Consider the following 27,843-nt stretch of genomic DNA (forward strand, 5'->3'; position numbering starts at 1 on the left):
TAAACTGTGAAGTGAATAAAAGGAAATAAATTATGTTTCTTAAGTTAGGAAATGTTCCTTTAAGTCATCACAATTTTTGAGTGTTTAGATTTTTCCTATTATTAGTTTTATTTCACTTTAAAGGAGTTATACACATATGGACTTCAAATGAAAACAAACTGCTTTATCTTTTTATTTTGAGGCAAAAGGAAAAAGATTGAGATATCTAGAGAAAAAAAGGACTTGAAAAAAATGAAAAACAAATTACAGAAAAAACATAGGTTTATACTTACCTTTTTGAGTCTTACTAAACTTAAGTAGTGTAACTATTACTCATATAAAATTAAGTAAAGGATGGAGCTGAATTTGTTAGAGGTGGTCAACTCTAGGAGAAAAATCCATAAATTAAAAAAAATTTTAATGTTTATTTATTTCTGAGAGAGAAAGACAGACTGCAAGTGGGGGAGGGGCAGAGAGAGAGGGAGACACAGAAACTGAAGCAGGCTCCAGAGACTGAGCTGTCAGCACAGAGCCCAACACGGGGCTCAAATTCATCAACTATGAGATCATGACCTGGGCTGAAGTCGGACACTGAACCGAATGAGCCACCCAGGAGCCCCAAATCCACAATCTTTTAATAGAAATCTGTAGGGCTTAAAAAGAAGGTCTTCTAGCTTAATAGCTTTTATTATAATTTTTTAAAGGTAAACTGTAAAAACTACTAAACTATTCTTATTTTTCTCCAATTACCTGCTGTGTCTATTCTTGTCTCAATTTTAGACAAATGTGACTTGTTGTTTACTACAACTTTTTCTTTGTAATCTTCATCAATTTTTGAACATTCTTTTTCCACGTCAAATCTTAAATGAAAGAAAAAAAACTGAAAAATGTACAGTATAATGAAATCTATTATTGATATTCTTATATTTGTACCACTGTGCCTTTAAAGACATATTCTGAAAATGCATAATACACTTAAACTACAAGTCATCTGTTTCGCTCTTAGAAACCATGCAATTCAGTGAGGATTTACATGGAAATCAGACTTAAACTGTTCAGAACTTTGTAATTAAAATTATCATTAATTTATCTCTATTTAAAATTTTTGTTCTTTTTTCTTTTCAATGGGCATAGGATTACCTATTTTTCATTGCTTTTTTAAACAAAAGGATGCTATTGATATTTATTTAATGAAAAATAAAGATCAAAATTGATTAGACTAGATACTCTAATTACTCTACCAAAGTAACTTGGTAGTTCAAATTTATAGATAATTAAGAAATTACTACAATATTCTATGGTGGAGAATTCTTCAATGACAAATTTTGCATAAAGAAATATAAAACATACTTATCCCATTCTGCATAATCCCTTGGGATTTTCTTTTTTGTTGGTCTACTCTTAGAATAGTTTTCCTAAAAGAATAAAATCATATTTTATGAGACATATTTAACATAAGATTATCATTTTATGATAAATACAATGTGAAAAGCTGGCTTAAGACATACCAATTGAATGGATAAGAAAAATAGGTACTCTTGAAGTTATAACAACTCCAGTATTGTAACTATAGCATACAGCATGTTAAAAAAGGATTTTAAATTGGTGGTTAATTCTGGGAGCAATCTATAGGACTTTAAGGACATACATAAAATTTAAAAACTTACATGTATGAAATCTCATTTTTAGTCATTTTCTTATAACAAAAAAGTAATGAGCTATCATTCTGTCTTTTAAAACCCAGGCACTGGAGAAATAAGAATAACTACTTTGGTGCCTTAGAGTGGTTTTGTTTACAGTGATAGAGACCCAACTTGGATTAATTCTATTAAAAAAAATAAACTACTGGCTTATGTAACAAAACTGATGAAAAGGCAGCAATATTGCTAGATAAAGGATTCAGATATTCTTTCCAGCTCTCCCACTCTCCCTTTGTCTCTAGTCCCAGTTTCTTTCTGTCTACTGATTGCATTTTCCCCACTGGCTACTTGCTTTTCCCATGTAGTAGGCATAGTGGCCATAAGCAGTGTGGGATTATAAACTCACAGGGCTCTCAATCAGAAAGGAAAAGGAGGGGGTGCCTGGGTGGCTCAGTCGGTTGAGCACCCGACTCTTGATTGACTCAGGTTCTGATTCCAGGGTCATGGGATTGAGCCCTGGGTTGGGCTCTGCACTGAGCATGGAGCCTGCTTGGGATTCTCTCTCTCTCCCTTTGCCCCTCTCCCACTCTCCCCCACTCGCATTCTCTCTCTCTAAAATTAAAATTAAAAAATTAGTCTTTATTAGAAAGAAAGAAAAAGAAAGGAAAGAAAGAAAGAAAGAAAGAAAGAAAGAAAGAAAAGGAGGGAGGGAGGGAGAAAGGAAGAAAGAAAGAAGGAAAGAAAGAAAAAGGAGAATGCCTCTTCTCTCTACCTTCAGGTAGAGAAATCCCAGGGAGGGACTCAGGACTGGCAAACATGGGTCAGGTGCCCATCCCTGAGCAGGCACTAGCTCACCGCTATTCAGTAGCCCAACCTCAGTCACATGCCCACTACAAGCACCAGAAGAGAAAGAGAAGAAAGTAAACAATAGCCATAATGCTCAACTGCAGTTTCTTAAATAGCTTCTTAAAAGTCAGTCACAATCTGAAACCACTTTGAATGGGTGGTTTACCTATACACGATTTTGTAACATTGGGCATTGGTCATTTGGAGTTATGCAGCTCTTCCAAATATTCCTACCTTTCAGTATATAATTTAAAAATCTTGGGGCATCTGGGTGGCTCAGTCGGTCATCACCTCATGGTTGGTGAATCCAAGACCAACACCGGACTCTGTGCTGTCAGTGCAGAGCCCATGTTGGATCCTCTGCACCCCCCTCGGTCCCTCCCCCACTTCTCTCTCTCTCTCTCCCCCACAAAATAAACATTTAAAAAGTAAATAAATAAAACTAAAAATCTTATCTGTTAATATCTTCATGGAGCTCATCAGAAAAATCTTTAAGTATCTCTTTAAGGGGAAATTTTTTTTGTCGCAGCAGATATTTAAGAGCCACATAAGATTTTGAAATACTCTAAGCTGCACTTGAAAGCTCAGATTTTATCACTAGCAAAAACCACTGTCAATTCTTTTCCCTAAAGTGACACACTTCATTCATTTTCAACACAGTGTCTGTCGAAAGCCCAAGTCTGAATAACCACAACTGGTCTGTCAATCACTCTTTCAAGTTAAAAACTGTTCCAGGAAAAAGTGGTTAGTTAAGCTGGCAATTCAACCTACAGATCTCAAAATAACCAACAGATTTCACTTCATAGTGAAGTGCTTTTTGGTTTGTTTGTTTTTTAAGTTTATTTATTTATTTTGAGAGGGAGGGAGGGAGGGAGAGAGAAAAAGAGAGAAAGAGAGAGAGAGTGAGAGGAAGTGAGAGAGAATCCCAAGCAGGCTCCAGGCTCTTGGCACAGAGCCTGATGCACAGGGCTCAATCCTCTGAACCATGAGATCATGACCTGAGCCAAAATCAAGAGTCAGATGTTTAACTGACTGAGCCACATAGGCAGCCCTTGAAGTGTTTTTGAATACTTCACATTTTGTTACACAGAATATTAAAAAGATGTGTGTCCACAAGATTCAAGATTTAACAAAATAAAGAAGTTTTGTTGATTCTTCCAAGAAATTTTAAAGTTAAACTGGAGTTTTTTACTGTAAACAGGTAACAGTAGGAAAAAGTGATTACTAGTATAGTTTGGTGCCACTCACTGCCTTGATTTGTGCTAAGGCACCAGCAGCTTCACTTGGATGCAAATGTCAATACAGAAAAGAAGACAAAGAAATAGTATTATTTTTAAAAATAGCATTGACTTTCTAGACCCCTCTGGAAGATCTCTGGGATACCCAGGATCCATGGATTATACCTTCAGAATCATAATACTGCACTGAACTATAACCTCCTGTTACATTTTTAGAGCACAGACTTCGCACAAAATGGGTGTGCAATAAATACAAATTTATTGATTACAGACAGTGGCACCCTTACCATATTACTGTGTACCTCAGTTACATGAGTAATTCTTAATGGAAAGTAAAAAGATGCAGGAAGGTTAATTATCAGAGAGCTGTGTGATGAAGGGCTATGGACTTTTTTTCAATAAAATTGAGTATTCAAACAAAAAATGAGAATAACAATGAGTTATCCAGAATGAAGAAATTTGGGTGGCCAATCTTCCACAAATGATAGGAATAAAAGAAAAAATCAGGGGAGAGGGAATGGAATGTGATCCACATGAGAGCCCATAGACTCCCAATGCCCACAAGGCAATGGCTAGTTCTATAATATCTGAGTCAGGTGGAAGGTCAGCAGCCCAGTTTTAACTTGAAGTTAAGTATAAATGGACCAGGCGGCACCTGGGTGGCTCAGTTGGTTAAGCATCTGACTCTAGATTTTGGCTTAGGTCATGATCTCACAGTTAGTGAGATCAAGCCCTGTGTCAGGTTCTGCACTGTTGGGCTCTGTGTGGGATTCTCTCTCTTTCCCTTTCCCCAACTCACGCTCTCTCTCTCACTCTCTCTCTCTCTCTCTCAAAATAAATAAATAAACATTTTTAAAAATATATAAATGGACTTGGAACTCCAACAGGCTTCTTCTCTATGAAACCCATGGGTTAAAAAGGACAGGTCTACAGAACAAAAGAGGGATCAATCACAGAAAAATCATCACAAGGGGCTGGGGAAATAAGGGGAAACAATATGCAATAAACAGAGGAATGACATCTATAACTGCTTGAATACCTTAAGTCCATAGCTAATAATGTTACAAATTATTTCCTCTATGCTTCTACTGGACAGATAAAATTATTCCCTGAGATTCTCGCACACTGAATTAGATCTTATGTGCTCATCAAAACTGGTCAGAATAGAGCAGATGGCATAACGAATGAAAAAATGAAGAAAGGTAGTAAGCTCGGGGTGAAGGTCTTCAAAGGGAAATGGCATTTCATTTTGATCTCCAGGTGATGAAACAGCCTACTCAAGAAGGCAATAGCACACGGCCGGCTGAAGGATAATCCCCAACTCTCAGTGGACATCACACTGTGGTTACTCTGATTAAACTGAGCTAGCGCCCTTAATAGACAACAATCGTCTCCCCCTGCCACCCGCACCCCACACCAAAATGTCCCACCTTACTAACATGAAGACGGCTGTTTGAACCACGAACTGGAGGCAAATTATCTTCCGTTGCTGTTTCGTGAAAGTGTATTTTATTTTCTTCATTTTTAATTTCTGATACCCAACTCTGAGAAGAGGGAGAAGAAAGAAGATAAGCATACAGCTTGGAGTAATTAACCACGTGTTAGAAAGGACTATACATCATCACAGTTTCTTATGGGTCAATTTTTTGGATGACAATTTGGTCATGCCATTCTACCTGTAATGCTCTTCTGCTATTTTTTTTTAATGTTTGTTTATTTTGAGAAGAGAAAGCGTGAGCAGGGGAGGGCAAGAGAGAGAGGGAGACAAAGAATACCAAGCAGGTTCTGCACCATCAGCAGAAAGCCCAATGTGCACCTTGAACTCACCAACTGTGAGATCATGCCATGAGCCAAAATCAAGAGGTGGACCCTTAACCAACTGAGCCACTCAGGCGCCCCAATGTACTATTCTTTTAAATTGTGGTAAAATACATAAAACAAAATTTATCATCTTCACCACTTTTAAGTGTATGGTTCAATATTTTTATGCATATTCACATGGTGCTGCCCTTCCTACTTGTATTATCTTCAAGCTTACTCTCATCCCTTCCAACAAGCTTTTCCTGAGCTTTCTGGTTGGACTAGAAATGCCCCTCCTCCATGTATTAGCACAGAGATTTAAAATCATCCATGTATTGATCATCTCTCTCACATTCTATAAGTTCCTTGGAGGCAGAACCTATGTCTTCATCTCATCTTTTTGATGTCTGAACCTAGCACGGTGCCTGGCCCATAACAGGCTCATAACATTTATTGAACTGAATTGTCACAGGTTCCAGGAAGAAATTGAGTGAGAGATTTCTTTGTTATCTGTGAAATTCTATTATTATTATTCAGCAGCTATATAGTGAGGGTCCAATATATGTCAGACTATATTAAATTAGGCATGGTTGATACAGCGATAAACTATATTATCTGTCTCAAGAGGCAGAGAACAAAAAGGAGGTAGAGAGGTCAAACAGAAGAAACAGACAAACAGTAAGGGAAGAAAGGTGAAAAGGATGAGGAGGAATTACAAAGGAGGAAAGAAAGAGAGAAGGGGGGGAACAGGAGGGAGGGGGTGTAGAGGGGAGAAGTGGCAGGGAAAGGCATGAAAGAAAAGGAGATGAGGAGACAAAATCAAGAGGTGACTGAGAAAGAGCACACAGTTGGAAAAAAAGCAGGTTCAGCAACTAAAACTAAGCTGTTATTCCCTGGAAAATAAAGCCAAAGAGCTCTGGGCACAAACTGCTATTTTAACTTGTAGATTAATTACCAGATTCTCAATGTCAAGTCAATAAAATAGCAAAATGAGAAAAGTTTTTAAAAATAGCTTTCAGAGTTAGAGAATACATATTCCTCGAAATTATCTTCAAATATATTATTCAACCCAGTAGAATATGCCGAATAAGATAAAGTAAAACGACAAAAAACTGTTTCTCCAGAATTCATTTTAGGAAGTTATTTCTTACGCAAAAGGAAACCACAAAGAACCCTGAGGAAATACAAGTATGTGTATGGTGGAGAGGGAGTTTTCCCAAATACAAAAGCAAGAAAAGATCATAAAGGATAAAACCAAGAACAGTGATGACATAAATTTCTTTAATGAATAAACATGAAAAACACCACACACAAGATTTAAGAAACTAATAATACATTGAAAGAAAATTTAGAATGTATACCACAGATGTCTTACAAATAAATAAGAAACACATCAATAGAAAAATCAATAAAGGGATATCTCCTCCTGGCCCTAATGGATGAGTATCAGGGACTGGATTTGCCCTCTCGCTTAAATTCTAGAAAATTGGATAAAACATGAAATGATGGTTTTCACACACTGGACGATAGGTAGAACAGGACAATGATCCCTGAAAGAAAGGAAACAAATGAGCTAAGTCCAGCATTTGTCCCAATTTACTGCCTATAATTTCTAGGCTGTAGCATAGGGAAAGGAAACCCAAGTAGCCCTGAGGTCTCATTCAGTTCGGAGGAACAAAGTTTAGGCTCCAGAGAGGCAAAGACTGCAGAAATATGGGGTGCAAAATATCCAAGAAGAGGGAGAGACAGAAATGACTCTAAAGATGACCTGAGGAGCACTGTATCTGTTTAAGAAATTTAATTCATCATCAAAATCTTTCTTATAAAGAAAATTTGAGACCTAGATGGCATCAGTGGTGAATTATGGAAAATATTTAAGGAAGAAATAATGGCAATTACACACAAACTTTTTTAGAAAATTAAAAAAGAGAGAACATATCCAAACTTTTTCCACAAAGCCAGTATTACCATGTTACCAATACCAGACAACAACATTACAAGAAAACTATGGACTAATATCTCTCATGACTGCAGACACAAAAATCCTTCAAAAAACTTTAGCAAATTAAATCCAGAAATATATTAAAAAGACACATCATGACCAAGTAGAGTTTATCCTCAAATTCAAGATTGCTATAACATTTGAAAACAGTGTACATAATATACCTTATTAACAGGCTACAAAGAAAATCTTATGTACCTCTCAATGCAGGAAAGGCATTTATAAAATTCTATACCTATTCATGATAAAAATTCACATCAAACAAGGAACAGAAGGGCCCCTCCTCAGCCTTATAAAGGGTCACATCATAAAATCTAAAGGCAACACTGAACTTAATGGTGAAAAAAAGGCTGAATGATAATCTCCCTAATATTGTGAACAAGACAAAGACATCTGCTCTTACCATTTCCATTCAACATTGTACTAGACAGCCAAGCCTGTTCAATAAGTAACGTAAAAGAAATAAAAGGCAGCCATACTGGAAAAGACAAAGGAGATCTTTTATTATTTGTGGATAACATGATCCTACATATAAAAACTTCCAATGAATCTAAAAAAAAGTTATTAGAACTAATTTGTAAATTTAACAAGATTGCAGGAAACAAAGTCAATATAAGAAGATCATAAACGGGGCGCCTGGGTGGCTTAGTCGGTTAAGCGTCCGACTTTCACTTAGGTCATGATCTCATGGTTCGTGGGTCGAGCCCGCGTCGGGCTCTGTGCTGGCTGCCCGCTCAGAGCCTGCAGTCTGTTTCAGGCTGTGACTCCCTCTCTCTCTGACCCTCCCCTGCTCACGCTGTCTCTCTCTCTCTCTCTCCTAGAAATAAATAAAACATTAAAAAAAAAAGAGATCATAAACTATAAACTTGCAGTGGACAAATAAAAATGAAATTAAAATTCTACTGATATGAGGTATCTACATTAGTCAAACTTATGAAGCAGAAAGTAGAATGGTGTTTGCCAGGGGCTGAGGGCAGAGGGAATTGGAGAATTGTGGTTTAATGTGTACCATTCTATAAAATAAAAAAATTCTGGAGATTGTACAACACTAATGAGCTGTATACTTAAAAATGTCTAAATATAATGGGGTGCCTGGATGGCTCAGTCAGTTAAGCGTCTGACTCTTGGTTTTAGCTCAGGTCACGATCCCAGAGTTTGTGAGACTGAGTCCGGTTTCGGATTTGCTGACGGCATGGAGCCTGTTCGAGATTCTGTCTTCCTCTTTCCCCGCCCCTCCCCCACTGATGCTCACTCTCTCTCTCTCAAAATAAATGAATAAACTTTAAAAAAATTAAAAATTTTTTTAATGTCTTAATACAACAATGTGAATATAATACTAATGAAGTATACACTTCAAAATGGCTAAGATGGTCAATTTTATATGATATGTATTTTATCACACCAAAAATACATACATACGTACAATTTTGCAACTAGAGTGACTTAGAATGAGCAAAAAAAAATTGAAATTAAGAAACATTAACTTTGGGGTGCCTGGGTGGCTCAATTGGTTAAGCATCCTTCTCTTGACTGTAGCTCAAGTAATGATCTCACAGTTCATGGGGCGAGTTCAAGCCCCACATCAGGTTTTCCACCAACAAAGCAGAGCCTGTTTGGGATTCTGTCTCTCCCTCTCTCTGTCCCTCCTGCATGCATGCTCTCTCTCTCTCTCTCTCAAAATAAATAAATAAAACTTTAAAAATTTTTAAAAATAAAAAAACATTAACTTTTACGATAGCATAAAATATATTAAATACTTAGGAATAAATTTAGCAAAAATCATGCAAGAACTATGCACTAAAAACTACAGGATACTGGGACAAAACATTAAAGAAGACTTAAACGAACAGAAAACATATGATGTTCATGGATCAGAAAATGTCAATATTGTTAAGATGTCAGTTACTCCAAAATTGATCCATAAACTCACGACAATCCCAACCCAAAGACAAGCAAGTTATTTTGCAGCAATTGGCAAGCAAAGGACCTAGAAGAGTTAAAACAACGAAAAAGTAAATCTTTTTCAGTAAAAGAAAAGAAATCAGTAAAAGAAAAACTGATTTCATCAAAATTAAAAACCTTCGCTCTTCCAAAGACACTGTTATAAAAATGAAAAGGGAATCCACATACCTGCAAAATGTGTATCTAGTGAAAGATATGTATTTTACAACTAAATATGAACACAAATAATTCAATTTTTTAATGGGCAAAGGATTTCAAGACTTTTCACAAAAAAAGATCTATGGATGCCATATAGGCACATGAAAAGACCCTCAGCAAAGTCATCATTAAAATGGATATTAAAGGGCACCTGGGTGGCTCAGTCAGTTGAGCGTCAGACTTTGGCTCAGGTCATGATCTCACGCTTGGTGGGTTCAAGCCCCATGTCAGGCTCTGTGCTGACAGCTCTGAGCCTGGAGCCTACTTTGGATTCTGTGTCTCCCTCTCTCTCTGCCCCTCCTCCACTAGAACTCTGTCCCTCTCTCTCTCTCAAAAACAAATAAGCCTTAAAAACTTCTTAAAAATAATAAAATGGAAATTAAAACCACAATGAAATACCACTGCATACTTAATAAAATAGTTAAAATTAATAAAACTGCCAGTACGAACTGCCAACCAGGACGCAGAGCAGCAAGAACTTTTATACACTGCTGGCAGGAATGCCACTTTGGAAAACATTTTGCCCAACTGGAAAGTGGATAAACAAACCATGAGATACTCACACAATTCAATACTACTCAGCAAATAAAAGAAACCAACTACGAACATGCAACAACAGAGGTACACCTCAAAAGCATGATGCTAAGTGAGAGAAGACACAAAAGACCACACACACTATTTGATTATATTTATAGAAAAGTTGAGAAAAGACAAATCTGTATGATAGAAAGCAGTTCAAAGGTTACCAGGGACCAGGGTGTGAAGTCAGCACTGACTGCACTGGGACACAAGGAAACTTTTCAGACAAACAGAAATGTTTTATAGCATATACAGGTGTCAAAACTCAGTGAAATGTAGGCCATTAGATTGCTATTTTTTATTGAATGTAAATTATACCTCAATACAGCTGATTAAATCACTAAACATATAGGCCATTAACAAAGAAGAAATTCAACTGATAGACAAAAAAATTTAATGTTGCTAATAATCAAATACACCATTATCATTTTTCAATTATTTGATTAAAAAATGATTACAGTACCCATGAGGAATGCCTTCATTTTTTCAAAATGTTTATTGATTTTTGAGAGAGAGGGCACACAAGAGAGCAAGCAGGGGAGGAGCTGAGAGATAGGGAGACACAGAATCCAAAGCAGGCTCCAGGTTCTGAGCTGTCAGCACAAAGCCTGAACCAGGGCTCGAACTCACAGATCATAAGATCATGACCTGAGCTGAAGGCAGACACTTAACCAACTGAGTCACCCAAGGGCCCCAGTGAAGAATGCCTTAAACGGGCATTAATATATACCGCTGGTGAAAAGGCACAACTTCTCTGAGAATATGGAAATATGTTTCAACAGCCTTAAAATTATTCAAATCCTTTGATCAAGCAGCTTGAATACTAATAATCTATCTTGAGGAAATAACCAGGATGGTACAAAAAAAATTATAAACCAACATGTTTGTATAGCACTATTTATAGAGGCTGAGTCAATTGTTTTTCTTTGATAGGATAGAATATTGTTCAGTCATTTAAAATACACGTGGTGAGTGCCTGGGTGGCTCAGTTGGTTAAGTGCTGGACTTCAGCTCAGGTCAGGTCATGATCTCTGTTTGAGAACCCACATCAGAGCCTGGAGCCTGCTTCAGATTCTGTGTCTCCCTCTCTCTCTGCCCCTCCCCACTTCTGGTCTGTCTCTCCCTCTCTCTCAAAAATAAATAAACATCAAAAAATATATAAAATAAAAAATACACATGTGGGTGTACGGACACAAAAATATACACATTCACAATATTCTCCTGGGTGTGAGACGCAACCAATACTACCTAAGTGATTAACACTAAAAGCCCTTCACTGACAAAAAAAGAAAGAAGCCTAGGATTTTGGAAAAGTGAAGTAAACATATATATAGTGTGACAATGTCACAGAAACCAGTGTCACTTTATACCTTTATATCACCGTCAATTTTTTCCCATTCTTCTGCTGTAAAACTGGATGCTGTTGCTGCAGGTTTATCTTTCCTCAAAGCTCTACTTCCAGGAGCCAAGCCTTTAAGGCGCTTTTCACAAAATTCCGTAAGTTCAGGATAATATCCTTCCTCACCAGACCTTTAAAAAAATTCAAACTTTGGAGTTACCACTTTCTTTGGAGATCATGTAGTCTGGTGGTTTACAAGCTGGGCTCTGTGGAGCAGAGGGGTTCTATGGAGATCTCCAGGGCAGCCCCTGCGCAGGGATGAACGCTGGAGTGCAGGCTCCCCATTCACCTTCCCCGACCAGCACAACCTCCATTTTTATGTTACTCTATGAAGTGATGCAGTGAAGGAAAAAATGGAGCCCCAAAGACCAGTTTCTATCACACACTTTGAAAGGTGAACAAATAACATCTTCTCTCCTCTTTAACATGTTCATTTTGTTATATATGGTAATTTTAACTTATACATGGAAATTCAGTATTAGAGATAGGCACAAAATGAGACTGGATTTCCTTTCCAAGGAGGAGTTTGTAGCTCAATTTTTCTTCCCAAAGGGATAGGAAGAAAATGGCAGAGGAAGGGTTCAGAACACACCTCTAACCGACCACTCAAGGAACAGAATTCATTCCTAGACAGTTAAATGGAAAACTCTGTTCATTGCTTTTTAAGGAAAATCAATCATTTCCCTTTCTCCTGTATGTCTGTTTACTTTTAAATTTTTAGAAAAATAGAAAAAAATCCCACTTTCAAATTATTTTTTAAAAAGAACTCCAAGCCAATGCAATGTAACTTAATTAAGCTATTCATAGAATTTCTTAGAACATAACGTGGCTTTCAAACTCTTCCATCACACCAACTTCTTGTTTCCTTTGTCAGTCCTTGACCCAACATAAATGAAAATGTTCATATACTGCTGAGAAAAAAAGGAAAAATGTGGTATCTTTCATCGTTCTATTACGGAAGTGATGAGGTTATGACATTTACTCTGGCTGGGCATAAGCAGGGATGCTGAAGGTGATAACAGAAAAAGATGACGACACAGTGATGACGAAGGTGGTCATAAGAAGAAAATAGAGAACTGACACAAGCAAAAGGAATACTACTGACGACCTCAAAAGGAGCAATTCCTGCTCCACAAGTGCTCCCGCAATATTAGGAAGGAAAGGGAAACTCCTCATGACATCCAAAAAAGGTGGCCCAGAGTTGTATGCCACAGGGCAGTGTTTCTTGAAGTGGGCTCCCTTGACCACCTGCCTGTCAACCAGCCAGGCACTTGTTTAAAAACATATGTTCCTGGGTCCCACCCCAGATTTCCTGAGGCAGGATCTCTGGGAATGGGACCTGCAAATTTGCGTTTTTAAAAACCATATTTGATGTATAGCAAAGTCTAACAATCACCACCATGGGGCCCTCACCCAGAGAAGGCCCGGGTTCCCTGGCCTCCCCACCATCCTCTCCTTGTAACAGCTCACAGTAAGTCATCAGTTTTGTTGGCAGATAGTACGGAGTGGGAGAGTACCAAAGAACTTTCTAAACTGGCAGACTGGTGAGCTAACCTTATCTCCTAACGGCTACTCCCAAGGCTACCTTACCTTTTCCTAGAAAACGTGGAGGAAGCAAGAAAAATATCCTCTTGAATACTAATGAGCCGAAATTGCACGTTGGAAGTAGACCTAGCCAGAACCCTCCAAACTAACCACAGGATCAAAACAACTATTTTGGAACCTAACTGGGGGGAAAAAAGCCCAACATCAATATTTGAAAACTTTCTGCAATATTTCTGAGAGTTGAAACTCTCAGAAGGCACAATATAATTGGCATACTGAAACATAAAATGATTTTTGAATGCTTACCTGAGTACACAAAGAATTTTTTCTAAGTGTTTAACATCTGAACATTTTTCAATATACTTGAAATCCAAGTGTTCAACAGGAATTTTAAATGTTTTTGTTGTTCCAAAGCCCCATAATGATGGATAATCTTTGGTAGTCATGGCTGAAATGTAGCATAGAAAAAAATGATGAAGTACATACTTAATAAATTTTTAATTTGGATAGTAGTAACCATCTAGGCATTTCTGTATCATTTATTTTTCATGTCGATGGAAAAGCAGTGGTGTTTTTTCTAAGGAAGGCTACTCATTTTAAACTCTCTCTCCCTGATAACAACAGTTAAGTCATCACCCCCTTCACCTTTCCCCACCTCCTTACATTCTCTGCTGCCCAGTTGCATCAATGAACATCTCCCAGATCTGTGTTCTAATGGCATTGTGCCCATACCTTTCTCATGGCATATATTCTAATTATGTATTTTTGTCTTCCCTTCTAGATTGTGAGATCTTACTTTTATTCATCATCATATATTCAGGACTAACATAATTATGCCTTAAACCCTTAGAAACACTTGCTGAACTGAAATGGGAATAAGGGGGCCTTGGACAGTTTCACTTTACTGATGTTGCTGCTAATGATGACGATAATAAGAGCAACAAATACACAGTCCTAAATGTGTGCTGGGCACCACCCCAAGACCTTTATATACCTTACTTCATTTAATCTTTCAACTACTGTAGCAGGTAGGTTTTAAGAGCAGTGATAACAGTTAGCACTTACAGAGCTAAATTACTGCATGCCATGGATTATCTCACATGATCTTCAAAACCACTCTCGTGAGAGTTATGAATAATTACTATTTTACAGATAAGGAAGTTGATATTTTAAGTTACCTGCTCCAGGTCATATAGCTATTAAGTAGTGAACTGGGGATTTGAATCTCAGTGGGCAACTGCAGAGCATTCATACTCAGCATCATCCCCAGGCTTTTCAAACCACAGGTGGCAACCCCTGCAATCAATTTAGTGAGTTGCCATTAGCACTGGTTTATAATGAGACAGAAAAGAACAGCAACAAAAAGACTGACTACTTCACATACCATTAAGTTGTTTTGTGAAAACTTTTATTTCATGTCTATACAAATGACAAATGTGTGTAAATACATTTGTTTTACACACATGTTGCAAATAAAATATATTTCTTATCATGAATCATTGCCAAAATTGTTTAAAAACCACCGAAGTAAAACATACTGGGTTTTACGTTTTATTTATTTTTATTTTTTTAATGTTTTTTATTTATCTCTGAGAGAGACAGACATCATGAGCAGGGGAGGGTCAGAGAGAGAGGGAGACACAGAATCCAAAACAGGCTCCGGGCTCTGAGCTAGCTGTCAGCACAGAGCCCCACGCAGGCCCAAACCTACAAACTGAGAGGTCATGACCTGAGCCAAAGTCGATGCTTAACCGACTGAGCCACCCAGGCACCCCGGGTTATACGTTTTAAAACAATACGTGGCAATGGGTCTAATTCACCAGAGGTATTTGCTCCAGCATGCCTGCCCTCTGGGATTCGGGTCCTACACTGACCTCTGCAGGAGAGGCTCTCCAGGTTCTCCACATTCCTGCTGGCTTTGACTTGGGCAAAGAACACCGATTGACAGTTCATCAGCTTTCAGATGAGATCCAGTTGAGAAATGAGTTGTAGTTTGCGCATTGTACTGGCATGATAGTGCCTGGGATGATGGGCCCGGGATGATGAACGTGTCCCATAACAAGGACAGCCTTAACGTTAGAAGTTACTGGAGAGCAACATGAAGAACTTTTAAATGATTGCTGCCGCCCAGAACACAATGGGTTGCACTAGCAGAATGTTCCCAAAGAGTTGGAGGATCTTTCATGGGAGAACCTTAAAAATATCCAACAGGTTCAAAATACATGATCTTGAATTGATTTTGCATCCCCTGAAATTTCACGATTTGAAGAAATTACAGTGAAAAGCATTGGAAATAACAGAGCCATCTCTTACCTAAGCAAATGAATTTCATTCTGCAGTTTTAACATTTCCCTGAAAATCCCTTCTGAAAACTACCATGTTTGGTTTGGGTTGTTCTGTGGCATGATGCACATCTTACTAAATGTTAATTCTCAAGTTCCAAAAAGGAAGTCATGCAATCTTTGTTCTCATTTGAACCTTTCCACATCTGTTTGGAATTTGATTAGGAAAAACCTCGGTCCGAGTTGGATTTAATCACTTCTTCATCATCCTGAGCCACATTCAGTTCCCATATTCCCTAATCAGCTGGCAGAAATACCTCCGGTGCGAACCGCGATGCGCAACACAGCCTAGGTTTTCTTCCACCTAGGCACGTTCTTTCCAGCAACCACAGGGCCGAGCGCCCCCTACAGGCGGATACCGAGAAAATGGCTTCCTCAGCCCTAGCAACGGTTTCTGTGTACAGCGCGGCCGAGAGCAGCGGGGGCTCAGGAACTGGCCGGGAACCCTCAGTTCTACAGACAACTGGTCAGTAGGCCCTTTAGGACACTCAGATTGCCCCCCACTCCCCAGCTCTCGTCGCCGCGAACGGACCCCAGCAACCCCCGTCCCAACATCTGCCACCTTCAGCTGCAGGAAACTGAAGCCCCAGTTTGTTCATCCCAGAACGCACTCCCTCAGTCGAGTCCGACAGTGCATTTGCTTCTTTGCTTCTCGGGGTCCGCCTCTCACCCCAGCTCCCGGAGGGAAGTGCTATGGGGAGATGTAATTTACTCTTTGCCGGCGGGTACTCACCTGGCTCAGACCCCGCGCGGTGGAAGCGAGAGACCTCGACACAATTCACCACAGGCGCCGCAGGTGCCGAGATGGGGGCGTGTCGCCCCGCCTGGGCACCCAAAGGCCAGAGGCGGACCGCCGGGGGCGGGACTAGGGCCTCTGCGAATGATTGGCTGGCCCTCGACCTGCCGCCCTCATAGGCCTCCACGCCCAGCTTCGCCAGCACAGACCATTAAGAGAGAAGGAAGAGTCCAAGTGGGAGGGTTCCCTCTCTGCTTTGCATTCATTTTCGATGGAGTTAAACGCCTTTACAGTTCAGGATGGTTAAAACTACCTTCAAGGTAAATTGATAACCATTCCATTTCAATTTTAGAAATATAACTAAACGTTCAGGATATCTACAATGCAACCCAGATTTAGCCCCTCCTCTTTACGCAGAAGTGTAAATGAAAGATTGTCTTCCTTTGCAGGAATTCAACATTTTCTGAGCGCTGGTTTGAGTCAGGCATTGTACTGGGCTTTGGGATACAAAAGCAAATAAGACATAACACAATCCAAATAAAGCAGCAGATATGATATGTGAAGAAACGTATTTCACTTTATAATTTCAGATTAGTGCCTGGCACACAACAGGAATTCAATAATGTAATTACCCGTCCCCTCTGCACTTAAATTAGATCTACAGTCTAATTTAGCAGGCACTGATAGTGGTAAAAATTCTGCTAAAAACATTATTAGCAATATATTATTATTCCCATTGCCAGTGCTAAAGAACGTTAAATTTGCACATTTATAGACAGATTCAAATTTTAGAGTAATCCTTAATAAGCTTTATTGAATTGTCATGAGGAACATCATCACATGCCCCTATCGATGTATAGTCATTTCATACCTCATTCCAGCCAACAAACTTCACTCAACATTATGTCCTACGCTTAAAACACTGACTATTGTAACTTGGTATTTTACTTCCAGCATCAGAAGAAATCCTTTAAATATTTGGTGAAATGGTTGTTATTCCACATGCCTATCATTTTCTTTTCACGGTTTTTTTCTGGTTATAATTATGTATATACACTTACACTGAATAAACAAGTAGGATAAAAAGTAATTTGACTGGAATACACTATGTAGGCAAAAGAAAATTATCACTATCATCTTCGTAGAGTTAAGATTTTGCATCCAAGAAACAATGTATACTTTTTCTTTGAATGTATATTCAAATACATATTTGAAGAAAAACTAATAACCTTACAGAAATTAAAATTATGCCAGAAATGAAAATCCCAGTAAATGGATTAGAAACTAAAATTGAGGGGCGCCTGGCTGGCTCAGTTAGTGGAGCACGTGCCTCTTCATCTTGGGGTTATGAGTTGAGGCCCCACATTGTCTGTAGAGCTTACTTAAAAAAATAAAAAAGAAAGAAAAAAAAGAAAGTAAAATTGAAGGTATCTTTTAAAGAGCAAAGAAAAAAGGGAAAAGGAAAGATGAGAAAGATCAATAAGTGTAATATTAGATTTTTTTTTTTAAAAAGACCTAGAGAAAAGAAAATATCAAGGGCAGGAAGTTATTAAACAATTTTAAGAAAATTTCCCAGAATTGAAGAGCTTGACCTTCCAGGTTGAAAGTACCCATCAAGTGACCAGAGCAGTGGAAAAGAGCCCCATACCAAGGCACATATTATAAAATTTCAACACACCAGCAATGAAAATTCTACATTTCCAGAGAGAAATGAATCACACACAAAGGATTAGGTAGAAGAATGGTTTTGGACTTCTCAACAATACTGGAAACTAAGGATTGTTTAATCCTTCAAAATTCTGATGCTGGTGAAGAACAGAAAAGGTCATTTCAATGCAGGGAGAAAAGCCTCAGAAAGGCAAAGTTTAGGAAGAAATAAAGTGTGTTACCTGCTTAAGGAACTGCAGAGATCTCCTTAGAACCAAAAGATTAAGTGAGTGGTGGGCTGAACTTGTGACAGAGATAGAAAAGGAGTCATATTATCAGGAACCAAATATACTACTCCCAATAGTTTTGACTTTATCAAAATAGGGAGCCAATGAGGATTTTCAGCAGGACAGTGCCATGAAATCTGTTATTTCAGAAAGAGCAATCTCAAGAGTACGGAGACAACAAGGCCCATAGCTGGGAGACTAATCCCAAAACTAACAAAATCATCTTTGTGGAAAACAGTAAGACGTACACACAGTAATGGTGATAATAGTTAACATTTGTTAGGATAAGAGCTTTTATGGATTCATTTTATTTTGCAACTAACCTCTGAGGTAGGTGCTATTATTTCATACCTATCCTACTAATGAGGAAAGTGAATCCTGGTGAAGTCACACTGCCAGTTAGTAAAGGACACTGTGGATATCTGAACCCAAAGCCTTTTACCAAAGTCCATACTGTTTACTAAGCTCTTAAGTACTAACCAATCAGTCAGTCCCATTAACCTCAACTTCAAAATGTTATCTTACAACCAGGCACTTCTAACTTCCTTCCACAGCTACCACCCTGGTTCAGCCATCATTATTATTATCCTGAACTAGTATGTGTTATACCCTTAACGGGCTTTCCCCATCCATCACCCATCCCTACATTATCCATTCTCATAGAACAGCTCAAGTAATCCTTTAAATCTTACCCATGTCACTCTCCTGCTTCCTCCCATCATGAAACCTGTTAAGTGAGCAGGCCTCTCTGCCTGCTTCAGAGTGTGAGTCACAAGGGCTTCATTCTGAAGTGGGAAAAAGGCAAGCTTACTTTCAACCCCTGAGCCATTACACTGGCTATTTCCTCAATTTCAGGAATACTCCTTCCTCTTGTCTTACTATGTCAGGTTCCTTCTCCTCCTTCAGCCCATCCTTCAGCTCAAATAGTCAGTCTCCCTTGACCAATTGTTCTAGGAGGGGTGCAGATGTCCATCCATTTGTATATGTGAGGAGGCAACTCATTTTTACATCTTCCCAGTTTACACTTTCTCACCTTATATATTTTTTCTTTAAGAGTGGCCATTTCTGATTTTATCTATTTTTAAATCTTTCAGAACTTCAGTATCTGAAGGTAACTTCAGAGTGCTTTGAGACCATTATAAATTCCTCCATTTTGACAATGAAGCTGAAGTTAAAAGAAATGAACTGGCCACTGAGTAGCAAGGCTGGATTTGAACCTATTTCCATGCATTTTTCATGAACATACATGTCCCTAAGTCATTGGTAAGCAGTTTAAGTAGGGGACAAGTTATGCGTCTACTTTAAGCTCAGATTTACTGAGTTTTATATTTCTACAGCACTATTCAAAAGAATCTTTTAAAGCAATTTTGTATCTATTTATCTTTTTTCCTTAAAACTGTCCAGGTAGGCAAGAGGTTAAATTACTTCCATTTTTTATAGATGAAAGGGACACAAAAAGGTGACTGATTGAATTGCTGGTCTTAAGTTCCAGTGTTAATACTTTTTCCATTAAACCACTGTCTAATTAACAAACTAACAATATTCAATTAAACTAATGATATGTAAAAGACCTAGGGTAAAATAAAAAAGTTAAGAGTTAACAATATCCAAAGTGTTGAGAGTTTTTTATGGGACTGTCATATTTCCTGGGACTCTTTTATCTAAAAAAGACAAGGTCAAGGAACATAGCAGAATTACAAAATTATGAAAGCTATGGCTAGAGGAAAACCTACATCTAGGAACCACTCTTTAAAAATTTGAGCATGGTAGGGGCACCTGGGTGGCTCGGTGGGCTGAGCTTCTGACTTCGGCTCAGGTCATGATCTCACATTCGTGAGTTCGAGCCCCACGTTGGGCTCTGTGCCTGCTTCAGATTCTGTATTTCCCTGTCTCTCTGCCCCTCCTCCTCTCATGCTCGGTCTCTCTCTGTCTCAAAAATAAATAAAAACATTAAAAAAAAAATTTGAGCATGGTAGTACTTTTATAGCACACAAGAAATTTATAGAACTTAGTATTCAAAGATGGTGGTAGAAATACAGGTTTGTTTTTTTTTAAATGGCAAGGTTAACTTTTTGAATTTCACAGACACACATAGCTATTAGTGAAGGTAGAATATATCTAATCTTTGAAATGAATATCAGAGGACATTCCATAATGATGGAATCCTGGACCAGATGGAGTATCTGAGTATCCATATCCCTAAGATCAAGGCAAAAGTTTTAAACATCTATCCACAGTTCAGTGTAAACTAGTCCCTATTTTTTTTTAAATATCCTGAAAGCAGAATTTTTTACATTAATGATTACACCATGGAAACTACACCTGCTGTAATAGTGTGCTTCATCCACCTTACTTAGGGTTGGTTTTGCCTTACAGAAACAACCACTGAAGTTTCTTTTCACACACCCAAGATTTAAAAAAGGTCAAGCATTTTATCAGAAGGCCTATACCAAGTCACACTAAAAAATATAACTCAAAACATTCATGCATTGTGACAGTAATACACTGGTATTCTCAATACAAAATGATGCCAGAGGGTTTACAAATTTGTTGTAAAACAGTAGTTTCCAAGGAACTTACTTAATCAGACCTTCACGGGGCCCTAGTAATCTTCATTTTTAACAAGGCCCCTACAAGATTCTAGGCTTTAATCAAAAGTGTGGTTTAGGAAAGCATTTCTAACTTTCCCTATGTGTCAGATTACACACACAATAAAAGTAAATTAGGGGTGCCCAAGTAGCTCAAACAGTTGAGCATCCAACTTGGGCTCAGCTCATGATCTCATGGTTCTTGAATTTAAGACCCCACATCGGGCTTGCTGCTGTCAATGCAGATCCAAAAACCCCTTCAGATACTCTGTCCCTCTCTCTCCGCCCCTCCCTTGCTCGCACTCTTTCAAAAATAAACACTTAAAAAAAAGGAAATTATAAATACTGTAATTGAACAAATAATTTTTCTTTATAGACACTATTAATAGATACCTAAATACAAGATGAATTTTAAAACGAAATCATGTGTATGTAGTTGTATTCATAAAGGTAAATACACACATCAAAAGCTATATAACATTAACAGCAAGTCCAAGTTCAAATGAAGATAATCCTCCGAATTCCATGTTTCATCGAGCATCAAAAACCACCACTGTAGTAAAGTAAGTTAAGGACAAAACACATATTTAAAAATTATATGAAAAGATTAACACTTCCAAGTCACTTACTTTTTGCAATAAGCTAGTTATGTGATCTAAAATGCAAAAAAGAGAGATTAAGTAAAAAAACATTAAAAAGGGTGGGGGGCTGCCTAATTAGATAAGCTGGAAGAGCATGCGACCCTTGATCTCAGGGCTGTTAAGTTCGAGCCTCACTTTGGATGTAGATTACTTAAATAAACTTTAATAAAATAAAATAAAATGCAGAAAAGAATGGAACTATTTACTATAAGAACTGGAAAAGAACTACAAGAAAAGATTTCAATTTTCATAGTCCTCTTTCCATGATACAAAAGACCAATGCACCAAAAAACACTAAAGCAATGTTAGCAAGATAACTTACTAGTTTGAAAAACACTGTATTATTAGTTACCACATAACAATGTATTCTCAGTCTTGTGGCTAACTTGTAAGCCTCACTTTTTCCATTAGGTAGCATTCATATACAGCATTTGTATTTCTCTTTATATAGTTTAGTTTGTCCATGAACTCAAACTCAAAAAATGAGTATAAGCAAAATAAGTTAAATATAGAATCCTGAAAAATAGATCCAAAATCTACTAGTATTTAGATTCTGAGTTTATGCACTATGCACCTACACTGAATTAGTTTTTATGAAAATAAAAACAAAATGATTATGGAAATCCTAATCATGCCCCCCCCCCGCCCCCGCTTTTTGGGTAAGTAGACCAAAAGTTAATTAACATTTTTACCAGAAATTAGTCTTTGACTAAGAACCCAAGCATTATTCTTCACTTCCACCTAGTTTATATTTAGCAAATTAAAAGGATACATCTTTTAGTCCTTTTCTTGTACATTATTCTGTATCCACATTCTCTGCATCTGATTGGATCCCTGGATTTTATTTCATTTTCTGTGTGACATTCTAAAAGAGAAAACATGTTTACTCAACGTCTAAAGGGAAAATATTACAGACAAGCAAATTATCTTAACTGCATTTTTCACCCAAAGCACTAAAATGTACTCCATCTCAAGAGTACAGTGCTATGACCATGTTAAAAAGAAAACCACCGGCCCCAAATCAGTAAACCAAACACCTAACCTAACTACAGTTTCAGCCCCGCAGAAATGCAACCTTTGTCAATACAGGAATTTCCTTGTCAGCACTAGGAAATTTACTGATTTTCCATTCCTCTTAGAAGGGTGACTTTACCTTAAACAAGGGATTCTTCACTAATAATTTCCTTTTTTCCACTCCTCTCGACCTTTTAAAACCTTTCCTTTTCTGTAGCCCTTTGGAGTTCCCATCTACTTCCTAGACAGGATGCTGCCAGATTCATGAATCAATTAATAAAGCCTCTTACATCGTTAAAATGTACTCAATTGAACTTTTGTTATTTAACAATCAATACATTAAGGAGGAAAGAAAAAAAGAGTTGTGGGCGCTGCACGTTTTCTTGGAAAGAGAATGAACTCTTAATGAGAGGAGTTTTTTTTTAGGGTTGCTAGTGTTCTGCTTTATAACTTAAAGATGACTTGTTTAAGACTAAGTGTAATGTAATTATTGCAAAACTGAAGTGAAATACTCCCACTTTATGTAGGTAAGTGCTCTTACCTCCGCAGATATATATCATTGGCTGCTGCTTTGGGGGTTGAACGTCCTTCTGGGTATCCATTGATAGTCTGAAATCAAATCACAGGCTTTTTTGATTGAATATTTGATTCAATATCTCAAAGGGGCTCCTCGCAAATCCAATCATTCCTGATTTTTTTTCAGGGAAATCTAACAAAGTCCCAATTCCTAACCTGTACTTTTTCAAACTCCATGCGTAGGGCTAAAGGACAAAACTAAAACACAATGTATTGCGAGCTTACCCCCAAACCGAACACAGTAACATTTTACACATGCTATTTGATTATAGCCTTTAAAACAATCCTAGGAGGTACTGCCCTTACTTTTCAGATGAAGACACCCAGCCTTGTAGAAGTTAATTTGCGCAAGATTATTCAGCTACTAAGAGGCAGGGGAACTGAGATCTGTCTGCAAAGCTCGCGTTCCCGCTTAACACAAGTCCTATTTTCCCAAACTTAAGCAGAAAGCAAAAAATTATATCCCTCAATAAGAGAGCATGCGAACAGAAGTTAAGAAAACTCCCAAAAGCCAAACTAAACGAAACCAAGTACTAACAACATCCACTCAATCTCCAGCTTCTCACCAGACCTTCTTAATCTTGCGTGACTTTCTAGTTTCGGTCCAAATACCTACCTCCAAATCCCAACCAGCCAATTTCCGACCCACGTAACGCGCGGTGAAGCTACGCACTCCGCGCTTGAAACAGATCAGGGCTCGTCGCTGTGTCTCAGCCAACTTCCGGCGCTGGCATATGATGCGTGTCTCCGCCCCTTCCGCCGCAGGCGTGGCCGGGAACCCGGATTGCACACTGGCGGCCGAGCTTGAGCTTTTGTATGTTAGTCTCTGTAGTGTTGTTTCGCCCCGGTTTTTTTCGTGGAAGTCTGTTTTTCTGACTAACGAAGTCAGTAGAAAGTAACACTTTTCCAGGCGGGCTGAGGGTTAAGAGAGAAAACCCCTCCAAGTGCCCCCCTCGAATCCTAGGTTAACCGTTACCTTTGGGCAGCGACTCCCATCGCTGATTTTCACGTAGAAAAGCACTTTTCAAATTACGTTTTTCCAATTGATACCTCTGCTGGGCCGGTCGAACAGCTGCCGCCTATTTTTCGCGTAATTTCGATTTTGCTGTTTGAAACTTTAATAGGCTTCTGTCACTACCCACTCCTTTTACTGGTTTTAAAGCAAAAGTGGGTATGAGGGCAGCTACATTAATTCTACCTAAAACTAAGGGATGTTGATAGCGTTAACTATTTACAGACCTTCCTTCCATCGCACGTATTCCTCCCTAGACGAAACAAAACAATCTGCTTAGTGATATTTTGAGAGATCAAAATATCAGTGAGATTAATATCAATTTGATTCACAACATTTACATTCGTTTGCTTCTTTCACAGCAGGCTTTTTATATCAGAAGGAGGAAGAAGAAAGTGAAGTAACTAAGATCTAGAAAATAATCCGTTGTTAACGATTATAGCTCAGCAGAGAAACAGGTTTCTTTCTCCCCAACATGCACTATGTCTTTGATTCTTTCTTCCTTTTCTTTTCTTTCTTTTTTTTTTTTTTTGGTCTTTGATGTGTTATTAAGCAGAATATACTGCTTTCCACTCTTTTCTCCAGCAACTTGAGAATTTTGAGCTTCACCTTTCACTTTGAGAAGGAATTCCAACTGGTTGCACATCTACAGACCAGCTTGGGAGATTTAATTTCATATTCCCAGTCTTTCTGGCTGCCATTTTTTTAATTCCCAGGAAAACAATGGATTTTCCTGCTTCTCTTTTCACAGACAGGCTGACCTACAGCATAAATACTTTGACCATTAGGTCTCTTACAAAATATCTCTCCTCTCAACCAAAGAGAAGAAGGTTATGCAATACAACAGTCAAAATAGGCTTTACTACAAGAATTATTAAATAGAACTATTGTTATCATAAGAGAAAGATAATGGAGTGATCCAGAAAGTGTAAGAAATCATTGCAAACTTTCCTGGATTCTGACTTTCCAGTTGAGGTATCAAGATGATTCTGTGCACATAGCACAGTCTATGGAGAGCAGAATGGATCAACACATGTAGAACACAAATGGGTCTTGGGACCTTATGGAAAGGTAGATCAATTACAAGTGGTTTCAAGGAGATCCAGAATTTCAATAAGAGTCCATGTAGATGCTAGTTCTCAGTCCAACACTCTCTTTCCAATTAGCAGGAACCAATAGTTTTAGGATCACTATGGAGCATGGTCAGTGGAAGCTATTATCATTGGTAACAGCTAACTTTTCTTGAGCACTTACTATGTGCCAGATATCACTGCACTGCCTTCTCCTAATGAGGGTGGATGTCTTTTTATCTTGGATACGAGTGCTTTTAACTCCGTGTAATATGGTTATGGAGATGCAAATGGCTGAATCTTTTTCATTTCCTTTGATCTTATTCTTTTAAGGATACCTGCATAGCCTGAATGTCATGGTGATTGGGAAAGTCTTTCATTATGTTTTGCTGGATGGTCCCAAAGAACAATCAGATCTTGTGGGAGACGGATGGGTTTAGAATACTGAGGTCAGTAATGGGATGACGTCCAATCCAGAAAGGGAAACAAAAAGGCCAAAGACTGTGGTGGGTAAAGAATAGGAAAATACAGCTCAGTGACTTATATTTGGGGTATATGAGTCAAGTCAGGACAAGCTACATGTAACTAGGTTCCTTTTAGCCCTTTTGGTGGTCAGGGTGGGGGGTAAAAATTATTCTTTGAATGATAAAAGGGAGTTATGATATGCTTTTCTGTTCTTCAGTCATAATAAAATATCAAAAAAAAAAAAAACTAGGGAAAGAGAATAGGGCAACATTCAAATGGTGTTTGGGACTGTGTGAAAATGTTAAAACCATAGGCAGAATTCCCTGCCCTGTTTACATTATAGTGGGAGTTGGGGGCAGACATTAAACAAGATAAGTAAATACTATGGTATTTTAGAAGGTGATAAACTACATGGAGAAAATTCAGCAGAGAAGGGGGATTGCAAATGTTGTTGGGGAAAGGCAAAATGGCTGTCAGATTTGTTTGAAGAGCTAGAGAGAACACTAGTCACTCTCCCTGGTTGTGTGGAGGAGGCTTCAGAGAAGTGCTATCCTGAAGCATATGTAATTCACCAGTTCCTTATCTTAAGTCCTACAGGTATTTCAAACTTAATCTCATACTAGAATTATTTTAATGCTTATTTTTGAGAGAGAGACAGAGAGAGAGAGAGATTTCAAAGCACACTCAAGGCTCTGAGATGTCAGCACAGAGCCCAACACGGGCCTCAGACCCATGAACTGTGAGATCAGGACCTGAGCTGAAGTCAGATACTTAACCAACTGAGCCACCCAGGTGCCCCAACCTCATACTAAATTNCAGTAGCTTCCCAAGTGGTCTCCTTGCAACCGCCCTCACCTCTTTTCCTTCTGTTCTCCATCCTGCCAACGGAGTGATCTTTCTAAAATGCTCTGCGTGGCCTCGAGGATAAACTTCAGACTCTTAAATCGATCCAAAATTCTCCACAATTTGGCTTCTTCCCCTTCTCAACAAATTTCTTTCGTCTTTCCTCAAATAAGTCTTAGTTTCTAGCTATAATAATTTACAGTTTGCCCAACTGTTTCAATTTCCCTGCTCTTGTACACTGTGTTTTGAGATTGGAATCACCTGTTGTCTGACTTTTAAATTGCCACTTGTCCTTCAAAATCCACCCGAAAGTCACCGTCTGTATAAAGTCAGTTCCACCTCCTCTTCTTCCTTAGGGCTAGTTGGTCCCCTTAGCACTACTACTTCCTTAGCACTACTACTGTTCCTCTGTTACAGCACTTGTGAACCCCATAAGGCCAGTAACTGTGCTGTGCTCATCTTTGTTTTCCCAGTACCTAGCCCAGTAATTGGCACATAGCGCAGAGCTTAATGAGTATTAGTGAGTTTGATTTTGGATATGTTCCATTTTGGATGACTAACATGCATCCAGATAGAGAAATGTCCAGTTGGAGGCGGGTGGTGGTAGCTGCTCTTACTGGCTTAAAAGTAATGGGTGAAGCTCTGCATGAGAATTATGTAAGCACATAATTATAAAGCAAAAAAAAAAAAAAAAAATGCTGAGGTCGGATGCCTCATGTAGAGAAAAGGCAGAGGGGAAAAAAACAGGAAAAGACTAGTAGAAAGCTGCCAAGAGGAGAACGATGGAGCCTGGCATAGAATAGGTGCCCAATGAGCAATATCAAACATCGCGTCTAGCCCAATGAAGCATAATCCCGTGTAGAAATACTGTTAAGTCATACCTTTCTGACTTTATCCTCTGTACATCTATATCCTGTGTATATCTACGTTTCTAAAAGGCGTCATTCGGTTTGTAATCTGCTATTTTTAAATATTTTTATTTATTTCTAGGAGAGAGAGAGAGAGAGACAGCGCGAGCAGGGGAGGGTCAGAGAGAGAGGGAGACACAGACTCCGAAATAGGCTCCAGGCTCTGAGCTGGCAGTCAGCACAGAGCCCGACGCGGGGCTCGAACTCACGAACCGCGCGATCACGACCTAAGCGAAAGTCGGACGCTTAACCGACTAAGCCACCCAGGCGCCCCTGTAATCTGCTTTTTATACCTGATTATCTCGGAAACATTTTCAAGCGAATATTCACCTGCATGATTTTCAAGGGCATCCCACTGCAGGACCGCTTAGTAGCCGTGACACTTAACGCTTCCCAAAGTGCGAGTGGGGAGAGACAGAGCCCATGAAGTTAGAAGGCCCCGCTGCGCTTCGGGTGGGGGTGGAAGGATGGGAAAAGGGAGGACGAGACCCTTTGCGGGAGGCTCGGGGCCGCGGGCCTGCGGATC

The 27,843-nt window shown here is 38.7% G+C and overlaps 3 protein-coding genes across 5 annotated transcripts in view; 1 reads left to right on the forward strand and 2 right to left on the reverse strand.

The window, feature by feature from the left end:
• Window positions 1-13,636, reverse strand: part of SPAG1 (sperm associated antigen 1) — a 63,310-nt gene extending 49,674 nt beyond the window's left edge. Inside the window, exons 1-5 of the mRNA XM_077748227.1 lie at window positions 13,495-13,636; window positions 11,615-11,774; window positions 5,134-5,247; window positions 1,330-1,394; window positions 730-839 (exon numbers count right to left, since the gene is read on the reverse strand). Of these exons, the coding sequence (XP_077604353.1) occupies window positions 730-839; window positions 1,330-1,394; window positions 5,134-5,247; window positions 11,615-11,774; window positions 13,495-13,634 (589 nt within the window). The 5' untranslated portion in view covers window positions 13,635-13,636. The remainder of the gene's footprint in view (window positions 1-729; window positions 840-1,329; window positions 1,395-5,133; window positions 5,248-11,614; window positions 11,775-13,494) is intronic.
• A 7,503-nt stretch (window positions 13,637-21,139) lies between these two features.
• POLR2K (RNA polymerase II, I and III subunit K) lies at window positions 21,140-23,744 on the reverse strand. Of its 3 annotated transcripts, none has more exons than XM_077748188.1 (4): window positions 23,636-23,744; window positions 22,985-23,052; window positions 22,202-22,294; window positions 21,140-21,341 (listed from the first exon to the last, which is right to left on the reverse strand). In XM_077748188.1, exons 2-4 carry the CDS (start codon window positions 23,043-23,045, stop codon window positions 21,319-21,321), a joined length of 177 nt encoding a protein of 58 aa, XP_077604314.1. In that variant the 5' UTR covers window positions 23,046-23,052; window positions 23,636-23,744; the 3' UTR covers window positions 21,140-21,318. The 3 variants fall into 3 exon arrangements, with proteins under 3 accessions (XP_077604314.1, XP_077604315.1, XP_077604313.1); XM_077748189.1 differs by having other exon boundaries at window positions 22,985-23,070; window positions 23,636-23,742; XM_077748187.1 differs by lacking the exon at window positions 23,636-23,744 and adding an exon at window positions 23,558-23,622.
• Window positions 23,745-26,970: 3,226 nt separating this feature from the next.
• FBXO43 (F-box protein 43) overlaps window positions 26,971-27,843 on the forward strand; it is a 13,997-nt gene continuing 13,124 nt past the window's right edge. Inside the window, 1 exon segment of the mRNA XM_077748228.1 lies at window positions 26,971-27,066. Within this exon segment, the coding sequence (XP_077604354.1) occupies window positions 26,971-27,066 (96 nt within the window).

This window comes from Crocuta crocuta, unplaced genomic scaffold (genome assembly GCF_008692635.1).
Source record: "Crocuta crocuta isolate KB4526 unplaced genomic scaffold, BGI_CrCroc_1.0 scaffold39, whole genome shotgun sequence".
NCBI lineage: Eukaryota > Metazoa > Chordata > Mammalia > Carnivora > Hyaenidae > Crocuta > Crocuta crocuta.

What these genes read in the sequence shown, in the direction of transcription:
- POLR2K (XM_077748187.1), bottom strand. An exon ending in AATGATATATATCTGCGGAG is followed by an intron (nt 22,295 to 22,984) that starts GTAAGAGCACTT and finishes TTTCTCTTTTAG; the next exon opens with AATGTCACACAGAAAATGAA. An exon ending in CAAGAAAAGGACTAAAAGAT is followed by an intron (nt 21,342 to 22,201) that starts GTATCCTTTTAA and finishes ACTTTACTACAG; the next exon opens with TGGTGGTTTTTGATGCTCGA.